This window comes from Coregonus clupeaformis, chromosome 26 (genome assembly GCF_020615455.1).
Source record: "Coregonus clupeaformis isolate EN_2021a chromosome 26, ASM2061545v1, whole genome shotgun sequence".
Lineage (NCBI taxonomy): Eukaryota > Metazoa > Chordata > Actinopteri > Salmoniformes > Salmonidae > Coregonus > Coregonus clupeaformis.
In genome coordinates this window covers 48,259,764-48,285,668 of record NC_059217.1, presented here as the reverse complement: position 1 = coordinate 48,285,668, position 25,905 = coordinate 48,259,764, and the positions used below count along the sequence as shown (strand labels likewise).

The window sequence follows — 25,905 nt, the reverse complement described above, 5'->3', positions numbered from 1 at the left end:
CTTTGTTATGGCAAGCCTAAATAATAAAAGCAGACATTGAATATCCCTTTGAGCATGGTGAAGTTATTAATTACCCTTTGGATGGTGTATCAATACACCCAGTCACTACAAAGATACAGGCGTCCTTCCTAACTCAGTTGCCGATGAGGAAAGAAACCACTCAGGGATTTCGGCATGAGGCCAATTTGTGACTTTAAAACGGTATCAGAATAAATCAAAAATCAAAAGCATCCTGTTTGCAACAAGGCACTAAAGTAATACTGCAAAAAATGTGGCAAAACAATGTAACTTTTTGTCATGAATACAAAGTGTTATGATTGGGGCAAATCCAATACAACACATTACTGAGTACCACTCTCCATATTTTCAAGCGTAGTGGTGGCTGCATCATGTTATGGGTATGCTTGTAATCGTTAAGGACTGGCCAGTTTTTCAGGATAAAAAAATTAATGGAATGGAGCTAAGCGCAGACAAAATCCTAGAGGAAAACCTGGTTCAGTCTGCTTACCACCAGACACTGGGAGATGAATTCACCTTTCAGCAGGACAATAACCTAAAACACAAGGCCAAATCTACACTGGAGTTGCTTACCAAGAAGACGGGGAATGTTCCTGAGTGGCCGAGTTACAGTTTTGACTTAAATGTACTTGAAAATCTATGACAAGATTTGAAAAGGGTTGTCTAGCAATGGTCAATAACCAATTTGACAGAGCTTGAAGAATTTTGAAAATAATAATGGGCAAATATTGCACAATCCAGGTGTGGAAAGAATTTAGATACTTACCCAGAAAAACAATATGACAAAGGTGCTTCTACAAAGTATTGACTCAGGGGTGTATGGCGTTAGATGTAAATTAGATTTCTGTATTTCATTAGCAAAACATTTCGAAGCATGTTTTCACTTTGTCATTATGTGGGGTATTGTGTGTAGATGGGGGGATTCCTCCATTTTGAATTCAGGCTGTAATACAACATAATGTGGAGTAAGTCAAGGGGTCTGAATACTTTCTGAAGACGCTGTATGGTGTTGTAACCTGCTCTTGTTTTCACTTCTTTTGACAATATGACTTGTTCACTAAGTAAAGTTGAGAAAAGCTACAAAGGGCTCATCTCCCAAAGACAGAAAATTGGATATTTTTTGGGAGATGCCATCACTCTTTTTTTTTTATTATTATTTTTATTTTTATAAATCAGTTGTTTATTGATGTGTCTGTGGTTTGAATTGGTTATTAATCTCTGTGGTATTCCTATTGATTATTGCTCTCTGGTATTGGTTATTGATCTGTGGTCCTCTCCCAGGTTTTGTCTATCAGAGACAAGCTGTCCCCAGGAGGATCATTTCCCTTCTAACCTCTGTGTTAAAGTGAACAGCAAGCCCTGCAACCTCCCGGTGAGTCTGACAGCCAACTGCCGTTTTTATAGGGTGTCCAATCAAAAATGCATATTTTTTTTACCAATGGGTAAAATAATGTTCATTGTGTATATAATCCTCGTAAGAAAACCAATGTCTCTGTCGTAATCCGTTCAGAAGTTTTTACGCTTGTAGGATGGCCAAAATTAGTTGCTAAATCAATGGATTCCTGTGGGGGGGGGGGAAAGTGATACAAAAAATAAGGACAAATAAAGATTTTACTGCGTCGCTGGATGACTGGCTGGGAAATGTCGACGGAGCACTGAGTGTACCGGAAGCTTTTTATTTTCAAAGCCTTTTTTTCCCCCAGCACATGTCATGCAAATGTTGCATTTTGTGACCCATGGAAACATGCAAAATCCTCAAAGTTGCTGCGAGAAATCTGATCGCAGAGCTCGGCGTTTATTATCAGATGTATTAGGTTACGAAATCTGACTTTTTTTGGATATAACGTTAATGATATGGTAGAGGAAAAACTCCACTGAACGATTCAGAACATTAATTATCGTATTTGTCTTGGTAAAATATATTTTATAGCATAAATATGTGAAATTTCATAACTAATACCCTACTCATTAAACCATTTTGTTTCTCAATCCTGGTCCTGGGGACCTACAGGGTTGCACGTTTGTTTGTCTTTGTACTAACACACATTATTCCACTAATCACTGAACAAAAAATATAGACGCAACATGAAAAGTGTTGGTCCCATGTTTCATGAGCTGAAATAAAAGATCCCAGAAATGTTCCATACTCACAAAAAGCTTCTTTCTCTCAAATGTTGTGCACAAATTTGTTTACGTCCCTGTTAGTGAGCATTTCTCATTTTCCAAGATAATCCATCAACCATGACAGCTGTGGCATATCATTTTATTGTGCTGGGGACAATAAAAGGCCACTCTAAAATGTGCAGTTTTGTCACACAACACAATGCCACAGATGTCTCAAGTTTTGAGGGAGCGTGCAATTGGCATGCTGACTGCAGGAATGTCCACCAGAGATGTTGCTGAGAATTGAATGTTAATTTCTCTACCATAAGCCGCCTCCAACGTCGTTTTTAGATGTGTAACCACACCAGCCCAGGATCTCCACATCCGGCTTCTTCACCTGCGGGATTGTCTGAGACCAGCCACCCGGACAGCTGATCAAACTATGGGTTTGCATAACCAAAACAATTCTGCACAAACTGTCAGAAACTGTCTCTGGGAAGCTCATCTGCGTGCTCATCGTCCTCACCAGGGTCTTGACCTGACTGCAGTTCTGCGTCGTAAATGATTTCCGTGGGGAAATGCTCACCTTCGATGGCCACTGGCACACTGGAGTAGTGTGCTCTTCACGGATGAATCCCGGTTTCAACTGTACCGGGTAGATGGCAGACAGTGTGTATGGCGTCGTGTGTGCGTGGCGTTTGCTGATGTCAACGTTGTGAACCGAGTGCCCCATGGAGGGGTTATGGTATGGGCAGGCATAAGCTACGGACAACGAACACAATTTCATTTTATCGATTTGCAAATTGAATGCACAGAGATACAGTGACGAGATCCTGAGACCCATTGTCGTGCCATTCATCCGCCGCCATCACCTCATGTTTCAACATCATAATGCACGGCCCCATGTCGCAAGGATCTGTACACAATTCCTGGAAGCTGAAAATGTCCCAGTTCTTTCATGGCCTCCATACTCACCAGACATGTCACCCATTGAGCATGTTTGGGATGCTCTGGATCGACGTGTACAACAGCGTGTTCCAGTTCCTGCCAATATCCAGCCACTTCACACAGCCATTAAAGTGAGTGAGACACCACTGGTGACATCTTAAACAGCCACTACTCTTTATCTATCTTCTGAGTAAAAACTCCAAACACAATGCCCTTTACATGTGGCTGACTAGATAATTGTTCATGTAATGCCCTCCTCTAGAATGGTGTGATGCAGTGGAGGCTGGTGGGAGGAGCTATAGGAGGACGGGCTCATTGTAATGGCTGGAATTTGATTTAATGGAACGATATCAAACGTATGGAAACCATACATACATACATACATACATACACTACATGACCAAAAGTATGTGAACACCTGCTAGTCGAACATCTCATTCCAAAATCATGGGCATTAATATGGAGTTGGGCCCCCCCCTTTGCTGCTATAACAGCCTCCACTCTTCTGGGAAGGCTTTCCACTAGATGTTGGAACATTGCTGCGGGGATTTGCTTCCATTCAGCCACGAGCATTAGTGAGGTCGGGCACTGATGTTGGACGATTAGGCCTGGCTCGCAGTCGGCTTTCCAATTAATCCCAAAGGTGTTCAATGGGGTTGACGTCAGGGCTCTGTGCAGGCCAGTCAAGTTCTTCCACACCGATCTCGACAAACCATTTCTGTATGGACCTCGCTTTGTGCACGGGGGCATTGTCATGCTGAAACAGGATAGGGCCTTTCCCAAACTGTTGCCACAAAGTTGGAAGCACAGAATCTTGTAGAATGTCATTGTATGTTGTAGCATTAAGATTTCCCTCCACTGGAACTAAGGGGTCTAGCCCGAACCATGAAAAACAGCCCCAGACCATTCATTATTCCTCATCCATTTGGCACTATGCATTTGTCGGACTGCCAGATGGTGAAGCGTGATTCGTCACTTCGCGGCTGAGCCGTTGTTGCTTCTAGACGTTTCCACTTCACAATAACAGCACTTACAGTTGACCAGGGCAGCTCTAGCAAGGCAGAAATTTGAAAGGTGGCATCCAATGACGGTGCCACATTGAAAGTCACTGAGCTCTTCAGTAAGGCCATTCTACTGCCAATGTTTGTCTGTGGAGATTGCATGGCGGTGTGCTCGATTTCATACACCTGTCAGCAACGGGTGTGGCTGAAATAGCCGAATCCACTAATTTGAAGGGGTGTCCACATACCTTTGTGTGTATATATAGTGTACTTCAGTCTGAGACTGACGTTGTTTGTGGTGACGTAACAACGAGGGGGCGTTGTACAAAACAAAGTCATCAGCGATTGGATCATCTCTAACCAATCAGAGTATCAAAGCAAATGACGAATTGGTATCTGGGACCAATCAGAACCGTTAGAATTTGTTTGCATTCTAGGAAATGTGTCAGAGGTAATCAGATCCGGACTCGTTGCGGAGAAGAAACTATCGTCCGTGGGTGTGGCGTAGCGTTTGGCCGAAGCAAAGGAGTCTGGGTAGTCAGTCAAGTGTATGGCTGTTCGATGTGTCAACTTTACCCTTGAAACTCCCCCAGTCACTCAACCATTCAGCATATTTACATAATGTATGAAAAGCAGTGTGGGCTGACTGAGGTGGTCAAACGACATAGGAACTGTTGCTAAGGCCCTGCACATTTTTTATCGTAAACACTGCCTGTGCCTGGATAAAGTATGATTAGGACACAATTGTTTTCCTGGTTAACAACATCTCTCTAAAGCCATTGACCCCTGGGGCAGCAGTGTGACAAGGAGACATGAAGACCTCTTACCTGCTCCCCATTTATACCTTCAGGCCGCTCTTTCTTTATTAACAATAATAAATCAATACAAAGTTAAATGGGGAGCACAAGTATTCATAAGGAGTATATAGGGCCCCGTGTAGCTCAGTTGGTAGAGCATGGCGCTTGCAACACCAGGGTTGTGGGTTCGATTCCCACGGGGGGGGCAGTATGAAAATGTATGCACTCACTAACTGTAAGTCCCTCTGGATAAGAGTGTCTGCTAAAATGACTAAAATGTAAATGCAAGACGAGTGAGTGGGACAAAAATTCCATACGCCACAATCAACAGCCTGATCAACTTTATGCGAAGGAGCTGTGTCGTGCTGCATGGGGCAAATGGTGGGTATATTGGATGCTGGTTTTCTGATCCGCGCCCCTACTTGTTTTTGTTTTGTTATCTGTGACCAACAGATGCATATCTGTATTCCCAGTCATGTGAAATCCATAGATTAGGGCCTAATGAATTTATTTCAATTGACTGATTTCCTTCTATGAACTGTAACTCAGTTGCGTTTTTATATTTTTGTTCAGTGTATGTGATCCCTGTGGGACTTGAACCCACTATTCTTGGCGTCGTTAGCCTCGCGTCCTGCTCTTACCAACTGACATTGACCCAGTTGTCTCGCCTCTTCTTCCTCAGGGCTACCTTCCTCCAACCAAAAACGGAGTGGAACCCAAACGGCCGAGTCGCCCCATCAACATCACGTCACTGGTCAGACTGTCCACCACAGTGCCCAACACTATCGTGGTGTCATGGACCTCGGAGATAGGCAGGGTAAGGTATCTATCGTGGTGTCATGGACCTCGGAGATAGGCAGGGTAAGGTATCTATCGTGGTGTCATGGACCTCGGAGATAGGCAGGGTAAGGTATCTATCGTGGTGTCATGGACCTCAGAGATAGGCAGGGTAAGGTATCTATCGTGGTGTCATGGACCTCAGAGATAGGCAGGGTAAGGTATCTATCGTGGTGTCATGGACCTCGGAGATAGGCAGGATAAGGAATCTATCGTGGTGTCATGGACCTCGGAGATAGGCAGGTTTTTTTAGAATCGCGGTTGGAAAACTCCCGGAATCAGATAGGAATAAGCAAGAAATCCAGAATTCTCCAACCAGGATTTCTGGAAATTTGGGAACATGACCAGCATTTTGCAACCCTAAGGGTGGCTGGCTGGCTGACAAACTACTGAAATGGATGTCGGCAAAGACTGTTGGAAAAAGCTGTGGCTATTATATGGAGATATAGCCCATGTATTATGTGGTTGCCGCTGTGAAGCCACAAAGCATGGATAGTGTTAGTCTGTTCCGTCTATTCCATTGTATGGTTTTGTGTCATCGTGGTTCGTTGTGATAACCTCCGTCCTGTTGTGTGTCTCTCCTCCCAGAGTTTCTCCATGGCACTATACCTGGTGAGACAGCAGACATCCACCACCCTGCTACAGAGACTACGGGCCAAAGGCATCCGGAACCCAGACCACTCCAGAGCTCTCAGTAGGTGGTGCCGCCGGGCCTGGTCCCACATCTGTTGGTACTGTAAACCCAAGTCCCTAATGGCCATAAGCTCTCTCAGTAGGTGCGCTCTGGTTTTAGATGTGCGCCGGGCCTGGTCCCAGATCTGTTTATTACCCAAGTCCCTAATGGCCATAGGAGCTGGCTTCCTTTGCTGGGGCCTGGTCCCAGATCTGTTGGTACTGTAAACCCAAGTCCCTAATGGCCATAGGAGTTGGCTCAACAGCACCAGGATAGGGGAGTGGAATGGGAGAATGTCATCTTTATTGGTGGCATCCAGCTCATTATGTTCTGTGTGTTGTGTCTCTCTCCACAGTCAAAGAGAAGTTAACACCAGAGGCTGACAGTCAGATTGTGTTGTGTCTCTCTCCACAGTCAAAGAGAAGTTAACACCAGAGGCTGACAGTCAGATTGTGTTGTGTCTCTCTCCACAGTCAAAGAGAAGCTGACAGCAGACCCTGATAGTCAGATTGTGTTGTGTCTCTCTCCACAGTCAAAGAGAAGTTAACACCAGAGGCTGACAGTCAGATTGTGTTGTCTCTCTCCACAGTCAAAGAGAAGCTGACAGCAGACCCTGATAGTCAGATTGTGTTGTGTCTCTCTCCACAGTCAAAGAGAAGTTAACACCAGAGACTGACAGTCAGATTGTGTTGTGTCTCTCTCCACAGTCAAAGAGAAGCTGACAGCAGACCCTGACAGTGAGATTGCAACCACCAGTCTACGAGTCTCTCTTCTCTGTCCGGTACATACACTTATTTACATTTTAGTCATTTAGCAGACGTTCTTAATCAGATTGACTTACAATCAATCAGTGCATTCAACTTGGGTAAAGTAGGTACAGATTTGTAGATGTAACACATCACAATCATTGCAAAATGTCTCATCTTACTTGGGTGGCTTAGTTAAATGTCCTTCTCAGTCCTCATGATGTTGACGTGTATTCATCTTTCTGTTTCCTATGTGTTTGTCTAGCTGGGGAAGATGCGTCTGATGATCCCGTGCAGAGCGTTGACGTGTTCCCACCTCCAGTGTTTCGACGCTACGCTTTACATCCAGATGAATGAGAAGAAACCCACATGGGTGTGTCCTGTCTGTGATCAGAAGGCCCCGTACCAACACCTCATCATCGACGGGTTAGTTCTGCTGCTGCACCTCTCGCTCTCTCTCCCCCCACCCTTTCACCTCTCTCTCTCCCCCCACCCTTTCACCTCTCTCTCGCTCTCCCCCACCCTTTCACCTCTCTCACCTCTCTCTCTCCCCCTCTTTCACCTCTCTCTCTCGCTCTCCCCCCACCCTTTCACCTCTCCCTTTCACCTCTCTCTCTCCCCCCCTCTTTCACCTTTCTCTCTCCCCCCCTCTTTCACCTTTCTCTCCCCCCCTCTTTCACCTCTCTCTCTCCCCCCTCTTTCACCTTTCTCTCCCCCCTCTTTCACCTCTCTCTCTCCCCCCTCTTTCACCTCTCTCTCCCCCCCACCCTTTCACCTCTCTCTCTCCCCCCACCCTTTCACCTCTCTCTCTCCCCCACCCTTTCACCTCTCTCTCTCACCTCCTCTCTTTCACCTCTCTCTCGCTCTCCCCCCACCCTTTCACCTCTCTCACCTCTCTCTCTCCCCCTCTTTCACCTCTCTCTCTCCCCCACCCTTTCACCTCTCCCTTTCACCTCTCTCTCTCCCCCTCTTTCACCTTTCTCTCCCCCTCTTTCACCTCTCTCTCTCCCCCTCTTTCACCTCTCTCTCTCCCCCTCTTTCACCTCTCTCTCGCTCTCCCCCCCCCCTTTCACCTCTCTCTCCCCCCTCTTTCACCTCTCTCTCTCCCCCCTCTTTCACCTCTCTCTCTCTCTCTCTCTCTGGGACATTCCACCAATTCAGTGCATTTTGAGGTGTGTAACTCGGTCCACATTTTTGTTTTGATGTCACCTAATTTTAACGTTCTGTCATACAGAGCACATGTTCAACTTCATATTAAAGAGATTCTCCAGTACTTTTGTATACTTTTCAGCCAGTAGTTCTGGAAGAAGAGTCCACGAGCCAAAAGTGGTCGCCGACAATTGTGTTCTACGTCATTTTATATTTACATTTTAGTAATTTAGCAGACGCTCTTATCCAGAGCGCCTTACAGTAGTGAATGCATACATTGTTTTTACTTTTTCATACTGGTCCCCCGTAGGAATCGAACCACAACCCTGGTATTGCAAGCCCCATGCTCTACTAGCTGAGCTACACGTCACATTTGTATTTGTATTTATTAAGGATCCCCATTAGTTCCTGCCAAGGCAGCAGCTACTCTTCCTGGGGTTTATTATGGATCCCCATTAGTTCCTGCCAAGGCAGCGGCTACTCTTCCTGGGGTTTATTATGGATCCCCATTAGTTCCTGCCAAGGCAGCAGCTACTCTTCCTGGGGTTTATTATGGATCCCCATTAGTTCCTGCCAAGGCAGCAGCTACTCTTCCTGGGGTTTATTATGGATCCCCATTAGTTCCTGCCAAGGCAGCAGCTACTCTTCCTGGGGTTTATTATGGATCCCCATTAGTTCCTGCCAAGGCAGCAGCTACTCTTCCTGGGGTTTATTATGGATCCCCATTAGTTCCTGCCAAGGCAGCAGCTACTCTTCCTGGGGTTTATTATGGATCCCCATTAGTTCCTGCCAAGGCAGCAGCTACTCTTCCTGGGGTCCTGCAACATTAAGGCAGTTATATACAATTTAATATTACATGACATTTCATAACACTTTACCCAACACATTAAGTGTGTTCCCTCAGGCGACTACTCCACTATCACATATCTACAATACAATATCCATGTGTACGTGTGTGTAGAGTGCGTGTCTTATCATGTGTATGCGAGTCTGTGCCTGTGTGTGTCTCTTCACAGTCCACGCTGTTCCACAAGGTGTATTTTTACCTGTTGTTTTAAATCTGATTCTACTGCTTGCATCAGTTACTTGATGTGGAATAGAGTTCCATGTAGTCATGGCTCTATGTAGTACTTTGCGCCTCCCATAGTCCGTTCTGGACTTGGGGATTGTGAAGAGACCTCTGGTGGCATGTCTTGTGGGGTATGCATGGGTGTCCGAGCTGTGTGCCGGGATTTCAGACAGACAGCTCGGTACATTCAGCTCGTCGACACCTCTCACAAAAACAAGCAGTGATGAAGTCAATCTCTCTTCCACTCTGAGCCAGGAGAGACTGACATGCATGTCATCAATGTTAGCTCTCCATGTGCTTTTAAGGGCCAGCCGTGCTGCCCTGTTCTGAGCCAACTGCAATTTTCCCAAGTCCCTCTTTGTGGCACCTGACCACACGACTGACCAGTAGTCCAGGTGTGACAAAATAAGGGCCTGTAGGACCTGCCTTGTTGATAGTGCTGTTAAGAAGGTAGAGCAGCGCTTTATTATGGACAGACTTCTCCCCATCCTAGCTACTGTTGTATCAATACGCTTTGACCATGACAGTTTACAATCCAGGGTTACTCAACTTGCTCAATTTCCACATTATTCATTACGAGATTTAGTTGAAGCTTAGGGTTTAGTGAATGATTTGACCCAAATACAATGCTTTTAGTTTTGGAAATATTCAGGACTTGCCACCCATTCTGAAACTAACTGCAGCTCTTTGTTAAGTGTTGCAGTCATTTCAGTCACTGTAGTAGCTGACGTGTGTAGTGTTGAGTCATCTGCATACATAGACACACTGGGTTTAGTCAAAGCCAGTGGCATGTCGTTAGTAAAGATGGAAAAAAGCAAAAGTAAAGGGCCTAGACAGCTGCCCTGGGGAATTCCTGATTCTACCTGGATTATGTTTGAGAGGCTTCCATTAAAGAACACCCTCTGTGTTCTGTTAGACAGGTAACTCTTTATCCACAATATAGCGGGGGGGGTGTAAAGCCATAACACAGGTTTTTCCAGCAGCAGACTATGATCGATAATGTCAAAAGCCACACTGAAGTCTAACAAAACAGCCCCCACAATCTTTTTATCATCAATTTCTCTCAGCTAATCATCAGTCATTTGTGTAAGTGCTGTGCTTGTTGAATGTCCTTCTCTATAAGCATGCTGAAAGTTTGTCAATTTGTTTACTGTAAAATAGCATTTTATCTGGTCAAACACAATTTTTTCCAATAGTTTACTAAGGGTTGGTAACAGGCTGATTGGTCGGCTATTTGAGCCAGTTAAGGAGGCTTTACTATTCTTAGGTAGCGGAATGACTTTTGCTTCCCTCCTGGCCTGAGGGCACACACTTTCTAGTAGCCTTAAATTGAAGATATGGCAAATAGGAGTGGCAATATCGTCCGCTATTATCCTCATTACATTTCTGTCCAAGTTGTCAGACCCCGGTGGCTTATCATTGTTGATCGACAATAATACATTTTTCACCTCTTCCACACTCACTTTACGGAATTCAAAATTACAATGCTTGTCTTTCATAATTTGGTCAGATATATACAGTGGGGAAAAAAAGTATTTAGTCAGCCACCAATTGTGCAAGTTCTCCCACTTAAAAAGATGAGAGAGGCCTGTAATTTTCATCATAGGTACACGTCAACTATGACAGACAAAATGAGAAAAGAAAAATCACAGAAAAGGTTTTCACACACTGTTGCTGGTATTTTGGCCCATTCCTCCATGCAGATCTCCTCTAGAGCAGTGATGTTTTGGGGCTGTCGCTGGGCAACACAGACTTTCAACTCCCTCCAAAGATTTTCTATGGGGTTGAGATCTGGAGACTGGCTAGGCCACTCCAGGACCTTGAAATGCTTCTTACGAAGCCACTCCTTCGTTGCCCGGGCGGTGTGTTTGGGATCATTGTCATGCTGAAAGACCCAGCCACGTTTCATCTTCAATGCCCTTGATGATGGAAGGAGGTTTTCACTCAAAATCTCACGATACATGGCCCCATTCATTCTTTCCTTTACACGGATCAGTCGTCCTGGTCCCTTTGCAGAAAAACAGCCCAAAGCATGATGTTTCCACCCCCATGCTTCACAGTAGGTATGGTGTTCTTTGGATGCAACTCAGCATTCTTTGTCCTCCAAACACGACGAGTTGAGTTTTTACCAAAAAGTTCTATTTTGGTTTCATCTGACCATATGACATTCTCCCAATCCTCTTCTGGATCATCCAAATGCACTCTAGCAAACTTCAGACGGGCCTGGACATGTACTGGCTTAAGCAGGGGGGACACGTCTGGCACTGCAGGATTTGAGTCCCTGGCGGCGTAGTGTGTTACTGATGGTAGGCTTTGTTACTTTGGTCCCAGCTCTCTGCAGGTCATTCACTAGGTCCCCCGTGTGGTTCTGGGATTTTTGCTCACCGTTCTTGTGATCATTTTGACCCCACGGGGGTGAGATCTTGCGTGGAGCCCCAGATCGAGGGAGATTATCAGTGGTCTTGTATGTCTTCCATTTCCTAATAATTGCTCCCACAGTTGATTTCTTCAAACCAAGCTGCTTACCTATTGCAGATTCAGTCTTCCCAGCCTGGTGCAGGTCTACAATTTTGTTTCTGGTGTCCTTTGACAGCTCTTTGGTCTTGGCCATAGTGGAGTTTGGAGTGTGACTGTTTGAGGTTGTGGACAGGTGTCTTTTATACTATAACAAGTTCAAACAGGTGCCATTAATACAGGTAACGAGTGGAGGACAGAGGAGCCTCTTAAAGAAGAAGTTACAGGTCTGTGAGAGCCAGAAATCTTCCTTGTTTGTAGGTGACCAAATACTTATTTTCCACCATATTTTGCAAATAAATTCATTAAAAATCCTACAATGTGATTTTCTGGAGAAAAATTCTCAATTTGTCTGTCATAGTTGACGTGTACCTATGATGAAAATTGCAGGCCTCTCTCATCTTTTTAAGTGGGAGATCTTGCACAATTGGTGGCTGACTAAATACTTTTTTCCCCCACTGTACTTGGATGTGTAGTGTCAGCGTTTGTTGCTGGCATGTCATGCCTACGTTTGCTAATCTTGCCAATGAAAAAAGTATTAAAGTAGTTAATAATGGTCATATGTGTGCACCATGTCATTGCTCTCTCTCTCTCTCTCTGCTGTGTGTGATTCTTGCTAGCTGTCACTCAAATGGCGAGGGGCTGAAGCTCATTAGCTTTCACTCGAATTGCTAGGATGGCTGGCCCACGTGGGGGGAAATGGTACCGCACAACTTCCAGTAAACAATTGCCTTCAAATTGTTTACTGGATTTAGTGGCTAATTGAGGTAAGACAGTAATTCTGCTCATAGATGATGCCATAAATCCCCTTGTGACAGGGGGAATGGAAGCTTGTTGTGTGCAACAGGAAGTGGCAGTCTAATGCAAGCTTCACAAAAAAAAATGAAATTGTTACAACATTTCTAACCTGTATTCACCTATGGGTGAAAGGGTTGACGTGTTATGCTCGACCCAGTCAAGTTTTCCATCACAAAACACCAGAACATTTCCGAAAACATTAGAACCAGCTCACCTACTACCTTCTCTAGACCACCTTTACTCCACACACAGAGACGCATACAAAGCTCTCCCTCGCCCTCCATTTGGCAAATCTGACCATAACTCTATCCTCCTGATTCCTGCTTATAAGCAAAAACTAAAGCAGGAAGCACCAGTGACTCGGTTAATAAAAAAGTGGTCAGATGACGCAGATGCTAAGCTACAGGACTGTTTTGCTAGCACAGACTGGAACATGTTCCGGGATTCTTCAGACAGCATTGAGGAGTACACCACATCAGTCACTGGCTTCATCAATAAGTGCATCGATGATGTCGTCCCCACAGTGACCGTACGTACATACCCCAACCTGAAGCCATGGATTACAGGAAACATCCGCACTGAGCTAAAGGGTAGAGCTGCCGCTTTCAAGGAACGGGACTCTAACCCGGACGCTTATAAGAAATCCCGCTATGACCTCCGACGAACCATCAAACAGGCAAAGAGTCAATACAGGACTAAGTTTGAATCGTACTACACTGGCTCTGACGCTCGTCGGATGTGGCAGGGCTTGAAAACTATTACAGACTACAAAGGGAAGCACAGCCGCGAGCTGCCCAGTGACACAAGCCTACCAGACGAGCTAAACCACTTCTATGCTCGCCGAGGCAAGCAACACTGAAGCATGCATGAGAGCACCAGCTGTTCCGGATGACTATGTGATCACGCTCTCCGTAGCCGATGTGAGTAAGACTTTTAAGCAGGTCAACATTCACAAGGCCGCAGGGCCAGACGGATTACCAGGACGTGTACTCCGAGCATGTGCTGACCAACTGGCAAGTGTCTTCACTGACATTTTCAACATGTCCCTGACTGAGTCTGTAATACCAACATGTTTCAAGCAGACCACCATAGTCCCCGTGCCCAAGGACACTAAGATAACCTGCCTAAATGACTACCGACCCGTAGCACTGACGTCTGTAGCCATGAAGTGCTTTGAAAGGCTGGTCATGGCTCACATCAACAGCATTATCCCAGAAACCCTAGACCCACTCAAATTTGCATACCGCCCCAACAGATCCACAGATGATGCAATCTCTATTGCACTCCACACTGCCCTTTCCCACCTGGACAAGAGGAACACCTACGTGAGAATGCTATTCATTGACTACAGCTCAGCATTCAACACCATAGTGCCCTCTAAGCTCATCACTAAGCTAAGGATCCTGGGACTAAACACCTCCCTCTGCAACTGGATCCTGGACTTCCTGACGGGCCGCCCCCAGGTGGTAAGGGTAGGTAACAACACATCTGCCACACTGATCCTCAACACGGGGGCCCCCTCAGGGGTGCGTGCTCAGTCCCCTCCTGTACTCTCTGTTCACCCATGACTGCATGGCCAGGCACGACTCCAACACCATCATTAAGTTTGCCGACGACACAACAGTGGTAGGCCTGATCACCGACAACGATGAGACAGCCTATAGGGAGGAGGTCAGAGATCTGGCCGTGTGGTGCCAGGACAACAACCTCTCCCCTCAACGTGACCAAGACAAAGGAGATGATTGTGGACTACAGGAAAAAAAAAGAGGACTGAGCACGCCCCCATTCTCATCGACGGGGCTGTAGTGGAACAGGTTGAGAGCTTCAAGTTCCTTGGTGTCCACATCACCAACGAACTATCATGGTCCAAACACACCAAGACAGTCGTGAAGAGGGCACGACAAAGCCTATTCCCCCTCAGGAGACTGAAAAGATTTGGCATGGGTCCTCAGATCCTCAAAAAAATTATACAGCTGCACCATCGAGAGCATCCTGACTGGTTGCATCACCGCCTGGTATGGCAACTGCTTGGCCTCCGACCGCAAGGCACTACAGAGGGTAGTGCGTACGGCCCAGTACATCACTGGGGCAAAGCTTCCTGCCATCCAGAACCTCTATACCAGGCGGTGTCAGAGGAAGGCCCTCAAAATTGTCAAAGACTCCAGCCACCCTAGTCATAGACTGTTCTCTCTGCTACCGCACGGCAAGCGGTACCGGAGTGCCAAGTCTAGGTCCAAAAGACTTCTCAACAGCTTCTACCCCCAAGCCATAAGACTCCTGAACAGCTAATCATGGCTACCCGGACTATTTGCACTGCCCCCCCCACCCCATCCTTTTTACGCTGCTGCTACTCTGTTAAGTATTTATGCATAGTCACTTTAACTCTACCCACATGTACATATTACCTCAACTACCTCAACTAGCCGGTGCCCCCGCACATTGACTCTGCAACGGTACCCCCCTGTATATATAGCCTCCCTACTGTCACTTTATTTTACTTCTGCTCTTTTTTTTCTCAACACTTTTTTTTGTTGTTGTTTTATTTTTACTTTTTTTGTTTAAAATAAATGCACTGTTGGTTAAGGGCTGTAAGTAAGCATTTCACTGTAATGTCTGCACCTGTTGTATTCGGCGCATGTGACCAATAAAATTTGATTTGATTTGATTCTCTATGATTTGACTATAATGCCTTGTTCACACTGCAGGCCTTAATGCTCAAACCAGTTGCCATGGACGTTTCCCAGTTGCTTTGAATGTTCAAAATCATAGTGTAAGAACACATTTTAAAGCCTCAAAAGGATAAGATGATCCAACTTTCAAAACGTGTCCTTTTCGGCTAGCCACAGCAGTCAACTAGCTAGCTTGGTGGCTGTTTAGCTTTCTAGCACATTCACAAACAATTAACAAGCTAGTTAGCAACCGCACGTTCTTGGCAAACTGTCAACCAAGTAGCTAGCAAGCAACAAGACATGGGGAATAACAGTCTAAAAACAAATAAATCAGATTTCACCATTCTGAGTCACATGGCCAGGAATCACATTTGCATCCGATTTCAAACCACCTGCGTGAAATGTGGCTGGAAATATCCTATTCCTTGTGCTTTTTGGCTGTTCAGACTGCGGGAAAAAGAACTGATTTCAAATCAATTAATAAAATTTTTGACATGCGTTTTTCTGGATTTTTGTTGTTGTTATTCTGTCTCTCACTGTTCAAATAAACCTACCATTAAAATTATAGACTGATCATGTCTTTGTCAGTGGGCAAACGTACAAAATCAGCAGGGGATCAAATACTTTTTCCCCCCCCTCACTGTAGGGTTTGAGTCACTTCAATCTGCCAATGTGAACAAGGCTTTATATTTTCAACGTTTGTTTCGAAATAAATATTTTAAAAATTATAGTTTCACAATAATACAATTATTATTATATAATAATAATAATAATAACAACAGGGGTTGACCTTTAAAATGAGGGACATACGTAAATCAATCACTAATCAATCACATGAAATAAATAATCTTCAGAGATGACTGTCAAAAGCAACTAAAACTAAACTAACTAAAATAGCTAGGGCTTTACAATGATGGTGAAACTTCGAGACATTTTTCCATGTCAAAATGCAGCATTTTGGCACTTTAACAAGCCTTTAGTCATATTAAAAATCATATTTATTGAGTTCTGTGTTTTTATTGAAATATGTGTTCACTTCGTTTAATATAACAGGCTTTTTAAAATTCAAAATTGATGCCCAAGTTCTACAAAAAAATATCAAAAGGGACCCAAATCTTTTTGTGGAACGATCTCTCGGTCCGCTCGCTCTCACATCTTTTTTTTTCTTTTTCTTTCTGTCTCTTGCTCTCTCTGACAGGGATACCACAAACAAACACATTAGTTTTATCCTATCATTATATATATATATAGCAGTACAGTAGCACACACTATTTCTAAACACCCCTCCCTCCCTGTGTGTGTCTCTTTAGGTTGTTCATGGAGATCCTGAACAGCTGTGAGGACTGTGATGAGATCCAGTTTAAGGAGGATGGAAACTGGTATCCAATGAGGTCAAAGAAGGTCACAGAGGTGTCTGATGGTAAGTGGCCAGTAGTTCCCAGACCTCTCCCTCAGGGGGACCCTTCAGACCTTTCACGGTGTTGTTCTAGCCCTAAATTAGGTCACCCGATTGACCTAGTCAAGGGCTTGATGATTAGTTGAATCAGGTGTGCTAGATGTGGCATAGTCCAAATACAGTACTGGTGGCTCTCCAGGAACAGTTTTGAGGACCACTGCCCTAGTTTCAAAGCACTTGAAGTATCATAGCACTCAATGCGTGCACACGGCCTTTGTGTTTATTGATAGACGGATTGATAGAACTCTTCACTCTCTGTAGACTCGTGTCGGACAGTAGAATCGGAGCACCACAGGAACGGCTCCTCCCACAGCAGTAGCAGTAAGGTGGTGGTGATCGATCTGACTCTGGACAGCTCTTCAGACGATGACCCGGATGATGAACCTCCTCTCAAGAGACCCTGTCCCTCCTCCTCCTCCCTGTCCCCTGCCTCGCCGCCTATCAGCAAGGGGTACGTCACCTCCTCTGATGTCATATCCTGCTGTTGTGCCTTTTGAGAAAGGCACTTAACCCCTAAACTGTTCCAGGAGCGTTGTGTTATGGCTAGCCCTGTTTTATAACCTGTTTGTTATGGCTAGCCCTGTTTTATAACCTGTGTGTTATGGCTAGCCCTGTTTTATAACCTGTGTGTTATGGCTAGCCCTGTTTTATAACCTGTGTGTTATGGCTAGCCCTGTTTTATAACCTGTGTGTTATGGCTAGCCCTGTTTTATAACCTGTGTGTTATGGCTAGCCCTGTTTCATAACCTGTGTGTTTTTGAGGAGTTGGGATAAATTGAGAACACACTAATTTCTGTCGGACATTGTTCAGTACGTAATCTTCATCTTCTCCCTACAGTGTTTTGAACCTCCGTAGCCAGGTGTCTCCGGTGGCCAGAGCTCCCAGCATGCCTCCTGTTGAGACCAGCTACATCCCCCCTCCTCCCCCCCTCATACAGGATTACAGCCACTACTACCACACCCCCAGCGACCTGGACCTCAACTTCTTCTCCTTCCTCCAGGGAGACAACCATCAGGTAATGACTTCACAGAGTAGAACCAGACAAAACACAGGGTTACAATCATCATAGAAGTAGCATCACCCACTGCTTTTAGAGACATTTCTAGAGCCAGTCTGGTTCCACCCGGTACAGCCAGTCTGGTTCCACCCGGTACAGCCAGTCTGGTTCCACCCGGTACAGCCAGTCTGGTTCCACCCGGTACTGCCAGTCTGGTTCCACCCGGTACAGCCAGTCTGGTTCCACCCGGTACAGCCAGTCTGGTTCCCCCGTACAGCCAGTCTGGTTCCCCCGGTACAGCCAGTCTGGTTCCACCCGGTACAGCCAGTCTGGTTCCACCCGGTACAGCCAGTCTGGTTCCACCCGGTACAGCCAGTCTGGTTCCACCCGGTACAGCCAGTCTGGTTCCACCCGGTACAGCCAGTCTGGTTTCTTCTCTGGAGCTCTTCTTTTTTTATTTCTTTTTTTACATCATTGTGCTTCTGCTGGTTTGGGTCCATGTTACTGTAATGCATTGATTTGACCCTCCCTCCTCTCTCTCCTGTCTGTAGCATTACAACATGGTGATGACCCTCCCTCCTCTCTCCTGTCTGTAGCATTACAACATGGTGATGACCCTCCCTCCTCTCTCTCCTGTCTGTAGCATTACAACATGGTGATGACCCTCCCTCCTCTCTCTCCTGTCTGTAGCATTACAACATGGTGATGACCCTCCCTCCTCTCTCTCTCTCCTGTCTGTAGCATTACAACATGGTGATGACCCTCCCTCCTCTCTCTCTCTCCTGTCTGTAGCATTACAACATGGTGATGACCCTCCCTCCTCTCTCTCTCTCCTGTCTGTAGCATTACAACATGGTGATGACCCTCCCTCCTCTCTCTCCTGTCTGTAGCATTACAACATGGTGATGACCCTCCCTCCTCTCTCTCTCTCCTGTCTGTAGCATTACAACATGGTGATGACCCTCCCTCCCCTCTCTCCTGTCTGTAGCATTACAACATGGTGATGACCCTCCCTCCTCTCTCTCCTGTCTGTAGCATTACAACATGGTGATGGCTGCAGCAGCGGCGGCCTCGGCCTCCGATGACCACGACTTGCTCCTGAACCGCTTCCTGCCCTATAGCTCCTCCCAGATGTTCCTGGACCAACCAGGGACCACTGGGGGCGGGAGCAGCGCCCTTGGAGCAGCCAATGGGAACAGCAACAGCGGCAGCAGCTCCAGTCTGGTGTCATCAAGTAGTTTGAGAGAAAGGGACCGAGACAGAGACAGGGACAGAGACCGAGACAGAGACAGGGACAGCCACTCTAGCAGGTCGAATGCAGCTGCAGCGGTCATGTATGGCTCCATCCCAGACGTGATCTCATTAGACTGAAGCGAGGGGGATCTATCCATACAGAACTGGAAAAACAACTTGAGGGAGAAAATATAAAACAGAAGGGTTTTTTTTGTAAATAGAAGAAAAACAAAGGGAACAGTGCTATGTACTGAGAGGAAAATATATATTTTACATGTTCTGGTTAGAAACCTTAAAACAGGATGCTGCCAGAATCCTGCTGACGATGATGAGAAACTTCAGTAGATTTTTTTTTTTTCTGTGGATACTGAAGATTTTTTTAAAACTGCCTCTTTCTTCACGTGCTCCTCCTTTTGATTATATTACCTTTTGTACTTTTAGTTTTTACCGTTTTATTTCAATATTCCATGTTCGACGGCATTATTTCTCTCAACATGTTTTGACTGCGCTTCGACGCGAAAAGAGGATCTGTCCGTTTGTTTTATCACTGTAGATTATATTTTCTTTCAAACATTAATTCATACTGTGGTCAATAATATTGTATTTAATTATTTTCAAGGTATTATTTATGATCAATGTGTGCTGTTTTAAAAGCATTCCTTATTCTCCCCCCGCTGCATGTTATTGTTGCCACTAGGAATACACAGGCTAGCCTGGGTACCAGTCTGTTTGTGCCGTCATTCCACTCCTCGTCATCACCAAACAATAAGTGTTGAGGAGTGGAAGGATGGCACAAACTGACTGGTACCCAGGCTATACACAGGCCGGTTATAGATCCACTACTGTGGTTGCTCTGGGTTCTACTCCTCTCATCTCTTTTATTTAGCGGAGGAAACCTCATTTTCCTGCAGTGTCCATCCTTTAGTTGTAAAATAGTGATGAAATAGCTGCCATAAACACCTAGAGAAAAGGTACATTTTGTGGGGAAGGGAGGAAACACAGTGATCCTGTCTATTGGTATGGTGCCTTTTTATATTAAATGTAAGCACATCTTTTCATGCAGGGTGCATCTTCGACTCATTCTTTCTCACAATTCACAAACGTATTTTTGAATGAAACAGAGACTTTAAATGCTTAGCTTTGCATGTGTAGCAGATGGAGATCTGTAAAAAACTCACTCCTCAGCCTGAAGTGTCTCCACTTGCGCTGCCGATTTTAGCTAGCTTTTCTGTAGCACGACTGGGTAAGACGCTTCAGGAGGGAGTCACGTGTGTTTGCGAGGCAGAGGTCCTGGGTTCGAGCCCCGGTGTGAGCCGACTCAAGAGGAAATGGGACTCTCTAAGCAAGCGGCTTGACGTCCTTTACACATGCCTGCTATCTCTGTCTCACTGTCTTTTTTCCTCTTGTGTTCTGTCACCTCAGTGGATCTGTAACCACCCTGCTTATGGTCTGATGAGGTTGTCGCTGTTGCTCAGTGTGAATGCTGAATACCTGATGGCAGCGTCGTATGTCTGATCCGTACTGTGCTGGCTCGGATATATTTTCACATTGTCCGTTTTCAGCAACTATGGTGGATGTGGAACCAGGCGAGCCCAGTAGAGCTTGGCTTCCCTTCCTGTGTCAGTTCTGGTGGTCCCCTCTTCCCTTCCTGTGTAAGTTCTGGTGGTCCCCTCTTCCCTTCCTGTGTAAGTTCTGGTGGTCCCCTCTTCCCTTCCTGTGTAAGTTCTGGTGGTCCCCTCTCCCCTTCCTGTGTAAGTTCTGGTGGTCCCCTCTTCCCTTCCTGTGTAAGTTCTGGTGGTCCCCTCTTCCCTTCCTGTGTAAGTTCTGGTGGTCCCCTTCCTGTGTAAGTTCTGGTGGTCCCCTTCCTGTGTAAGTTCTGGTGGTCCCCTCTTCCCTTCCTGTGTAAGTTCTGGTGGTCCCCTCTTCCCTTCCTGTGTGCATGGTTAGTATTTATTATTTCCTCTTATTTCTGGTGGAGTCATTGTATATGAGATTTATTTAGTAATTCTATGATCCATGCTATTTAAAAGACAATTGTTCCTTGATATGCATCATTGTAGCAAGTCTTCTGTTTTAGTTTTGTCTTCTGTCTGTTTTACTATTCAATGCTGACATCACAATAGAGGCTTTGACTCTCTCTGGCGTCTACTCTACTTGGCTGTCAACCTTCGGGTGGCATTCTGCCTTCTCCCTACACTTTTCTGTGCATAGCTTCACCCACCACTACCTCGTGAACTACAATCCCGACGCTGTGTTTTTAAGGTTTCGAAACTTCAATAATCATTGCTTACTAATACTGTTTTTGTAACATATGGCCTTTATCTTTCATCAGCGAGAAAGAATCCTTCAAATAAAAAAATACACTGACTGTAGTTTATGCACAGATCCACACAGCTGTGGGGCCTCCAGCTGACAAACTACACTTCCTGAGTTACACTTCCTGAGTTACACTTCCTGAGTTACGCTTCCACACAGGTGTTCAGAGCACGCTAGATTAGATCATTAGCACAGGTGGTCGCCTCTGTCTTCCTTCTGTAAGCAAACGCTGTAACATGGAGAGATGACCGTGTGGGAACACTAACCCTATAAAGGTGTGTATCAATTTAACCTTTTGTTTTTTTTAGTATAATTTATCGCTGATATGAAAGATAAGGTCCTCATGCTTCCAAAACCGTACCACAAGTGTTGCTTGTTAAAATGTTCAGACTGAGCGTCGGGGCTCTTAACAAAACCCTCCCATACGAAAGACGCCTTCGTTCAATGACTCTAATGTGTAATGTAACCTAACGTAGCCGCCGTAAAAGGGAAACACCTGAAACTAAATCCCTACATACTGGTCTTTTGACGAGAAGAAGGAAAAACTGTCTGGGGGTGTTCTCTTCTGCACTGTTCAACCAATCCAGTAAATGTGGAGGAGGAGTTAAGATGGGAGTGTCGCTTTGTTAACGTCCAAAAGCGGAAGTCGCTTCACAGGCTCTCTTTCCATTTCCCCTGAAAACCGGAACATCCGATTTGTTGAGGACTCGGCCGAGAGTCATGATCAAGGGCTGTTGATAATTGTATAAATTAAAACCGATACAAGACAACCAAGTGACAGTATGCTATGGCCTCTTTGCAAAAATATAACTATACAGTCAAATCATGTCTGTTAAAGGGTGTTTGAGAGGTTGAATCAAGGTGCTTTTGCAGAAGTAATTATGTTTCTGTTCTTGAATGCTTCTCGGATTTGAAGTTTTTTTTTTTTTATGCAACAATCATTCTTAAGGTAGCCATGTGATGGCGAGGAATATACATCACGTTTTGATGCCTTTTAATGTTTCTGCCTGACCATAAAATAGCTTGGTGATGCCTGGATTTGATTTTTCATATATTTTAAGTTAAAATCCTGAGTGGCGCAGTGGTCTAAGGCACTGCATCGCAGTGCTAACTGTGCCACTAGAGATCCTGGTTCGATTCCAGGCTCTGTCGCAGCCGGCCGCGACCGGGAGACTCATGGGCGGCGCACAATTGGCCCAGCGTCGTCCAGGGTAGGGGAGGGAATGGCCGGCAGGGATGTAGCTCAGTTGATAGAGCATGGCGTTTGTAACGCCAGGGTTGTGGGTTCGATTCCCACGGGGGGCCAGTATGAAAAAGATAGGTATTGCTTCCAATACCTATCTAGGTATTGCTTCTGGATAAGAGCGTCTGCTAAATGACTAAAATGTAAAATGAAAAGGTACCAAACGCACAGCAGACATGTTACATCACCACGACAACCCCTACGTCATTTATTGGTAATGACATTACCTTCCCACAACGTTGATTTCATTGGGGCGGCAGGTAGCTTAGTGGTTAAGAGCGTTGTGCCAGTAACCGAAAGGTCACTGGTTCTAATCCCCGAGCCGACTAGGTGAAATCTGTCTGTGCCCTTGAGCAAGGCACTTAACCCTAATTGCTTCTGTAAATCGCTCTGGATAAGGGCGTCTGCTAAATGACTAAAATGTAAAATGTAAATAACATTACATATTGGCCCCGAATCCCGACTATACCCATGGAGAACGTCACAGTATGACTGATATGGGGTTTTCAAGGCTGAATGCACATTTGCATTGCTGCGTTTATGAAATCATTAGGTGTGCTTGCTAAAGGCAAAACTTTAGATTTCTTATTCAGTATTATAATATGTATTCCCCTCGCTCTAGTACTTAAACGATTTAAGCTATTAACACAAAACTAGCTTCCAGATGTCCAGACTGCCCCAACTCAAAATATTTTTGATAGCATTTATACTTTAAAAAAAATCTTTAACAATATTTAAATGAGCGCCCAATGCATATCAATTGCAAAGGCTTTTTGCTAATTATGTATACATTCTGAACTATAACGATTTTACATTTAAATTTTAAATGTGCATAAATTCACATGGGTTTAAATGAGAACCACAGGAATACAGAGGTAGCTTTTCAAATTGGTCCTGATCCTTGGACAATTAACCTACAAGACCAACTTTAAAACATTCAGGCTATCCTAACTTCAAATCCTTATCAACTATAACAACAACATTTGCATAAAATAACTCAACAGGATCTCTTGAACCGTTCAAGTTGGAGACACCAAACCAATTTTCACATGTTCAGGCTATCCTATCAATCACACCACTTTTCTAGTTTGGTATTCCAATTGCTTTATGGCTCACACACTGAGATGAGAAGCATCCACTGCAAATTTCTTTTGAATGCATAGATATACGGTTTCGGTCAATTCAATGTATAGATTGGTTTTTAAGTAACAAGTTCTCCCTCTATTTTCAGAATCAGAGCATATATTCCATATTTTCAGCTGGGGCGTCAATATTTAATGCTACCACTAGAGGGAGACGTCCAGTGTGTTGCTACTGCCTGCGCTGCTCTTCTTCACATTGAGAAGAAGCAACAATAAGCACACTGACTCTCCCGTCTCGTTCATTTATCCTGTTTTACAGGTTTGTAATATAAGCATATATTTTCGTCTTTGAAATCTTCAAATACCATGTTCAACATAACTGTGGTGAGTTGGTGTCATTTAGACCTGTTCAAGTGTTCTGACCGAGTGAAAACTGAAAAGATTTTTCCATTCAAAGTGAATGAAGCCAGGCTAGCTGGATAGTTTTGTATATAAATCAGTGAGACAAAATGGCGACCACAATGATTTTTGTTTTAACAATGAACGAAACGAAGGATCACATTATTTCTATTTTATATTTTATGAGAATTGTTAGTTACAGTGCCTTCAGGAAGTATTCATACCCCTTGACTTATTCCACATTTTGTTGTGTTACAGCCTGAATTCAAAATGGATTTAATATACTTTTTTTTCTCAACCATCTACACACAATACCCCATAATGACAAAATGAAAACATGATTTTAGAAATGTTTGCAAATGTATTGAAAATGAAATCTCATTTAAATAAGTATTCACACCCCTGAGTCAATACTTTGTAGAAGCACCTTTGGTGGTGATTTACAGCTTTGAGTATGTCTGAATCAGCTTTGCACATCTGGATTTGGGGATTTTCTCAAGCTCGGTTAGATGTGGAGCTGCGGTGAACAGCAATCTTCAAGTCTTTCCACAGATTTTCAATGGGTTTCAAGTCTGGGCTTTGGCTGGGCCACTCAAGGACTTTCACATTCTTGTTCTGAAGCCATTTCAGCATTGCTTTGGCTGTATGCTTGGGGTCATTGTCCTGTTGGAACGTAAATATTTGCCCCCAGTCTAAGGTCATTTGCACTCTGAAGCAGGTTTTCATCAAGGATTTGCATGTATAAGCTCCATTAATTATTTCCCTTATCCTTACCAGTCTCCCTGTCCCTGCCGCTGAATAGCATCCCCATAGCATGATGTTGCCACCACCATGCTTCACGGTAGGGATGGTGTTAGACGGGTGATGAGCTGTGCCTGGTTTCCTCAAGATGTAGCGCTTTGCATTCAGGCCAAGCAGTAAAATGATTGTCTGATCAGACCACAGAATCTTTTGCCTTATGATCTCGGAGTCTTCCAGGCTTGCTGTCATGTGCCTTTTTTTCGGGAGTGGCTTTCGTCTGGCCACTCTCCCATAAAGCCCAGATTGGTGAAGTGCTGTGGACACTGTTGTGCTTCTGGCAGGTTCTCCCATCTTAGCCAAAGGAATCTGTAGTTCTGTCAGAGTGGTCATTGGGTTCTTGGTCACCTCCCTGACCTTGAGGTCCTTCTTGCCCAGTTGCTCAGTTTGTTCAGACGGCCAGCTCTAGGCAGAGTCTGGATAGTTCCATATTTTTTCAATTTCCCAATGATGGAGACCACTGTGCTCTTGGAAACGTTCAACACTCTAGAAATTATTTTATACCCTTCCCCAGATATACACTGAGTATATCAAACATTAGTAACACCTTCCTAACATTGAATTGCACGTCAACGTCAACAGTGAAGAGGCAACTCCGGGATGCTGACCTTCTAGGCAGAGTTGCAAAGAAAAAGCCATATCTCAGACTGACCAATAAAAAGAAAAGATTAAGATGGGCAAAAGAACACACACACTGGACAGAGGAAGATTGGAAAAAAGTGTTACGGACAGACGAATCAAAGTTTGAGGTGTTCAGATCACAAAGAAGAACATTTGTGAGATGCAGACCAAATGAAAATACGCTGGAGGAGTGCTTGATGCCATCTGTCAAGCATGGTGGAGGCAATGTGATGGTCTGGGGATCTTGAAGAAGGAAGGCTATCACTCCATTTTGCAACGCCATGCCATACCCTGTGGACGGCGCTTGATTGGAGCCAATTTCAAGTTGGACAATGACCCTACAACAGGACAATGACCCAAAGCACAGCTCCAAACTATGCAATAACTATTTAGGGAAGAAGCAGTCAGCTGGTATTCTGTCTATAATGGAGTGGCCA

General features: G+C 44.8%; 1 protein-coding gene across 2 annotated transcripts in view; it reads left to right on the top strand.

Moving 5' to 3' along the window:
* pias1b (protein inhibitor of activated STAT, 1b) overlaps positions 1 to 21,146 on the top strand; it is a 32,909-nt gene extending 11,763 nt beyond the window's left edge. For both annotated transcript variants that reach the window (XM_045207902.1, XM_045207901.1), the window contains exons 5-13: positions 1,300 to 1,390; positions 5,550 to 5,684; positions 6,293 to 6,398; positions 7,085 to 7,158; positions 7,389 to 7,549; positions 16,633 to 16,742; positions 17,040 to 17,229; positions 17,617 to 17,794; positions 18,812 to 21,146. In XM_045207902.1, the coding sequence (XP_045063837.1) occupies positions 1,300 to 1,390; positions 5,550 to 5,684; positions 6,293 to 6,398; positions 7,085 to 7,158; positions 7,389 to 7,549; positions 16,633 to 16,742; positions 17,040 to 17,229; positions 17,617 to 17,794; positions 18,812 to 19,147 (1,381 nt within the window). In that variant the 3' untranslated portion in view covers positions 19,148 to 21,146. The remainder of the gene's footprint in view (positions 1 to 1,299; positions 1,391 to 5,549; positions 5,685 to 6,292; positions 6,399 to 7,084; positions 7,159 to 7,388; positions 7,550 to 16,632; positions 16,743 to 17,039; positions 17,230 to 17,616; positions 17,795 to 18,811) is intronic.
* Positions 21,147 to 25,905: the final 4,759 nt, after the last annotated feature.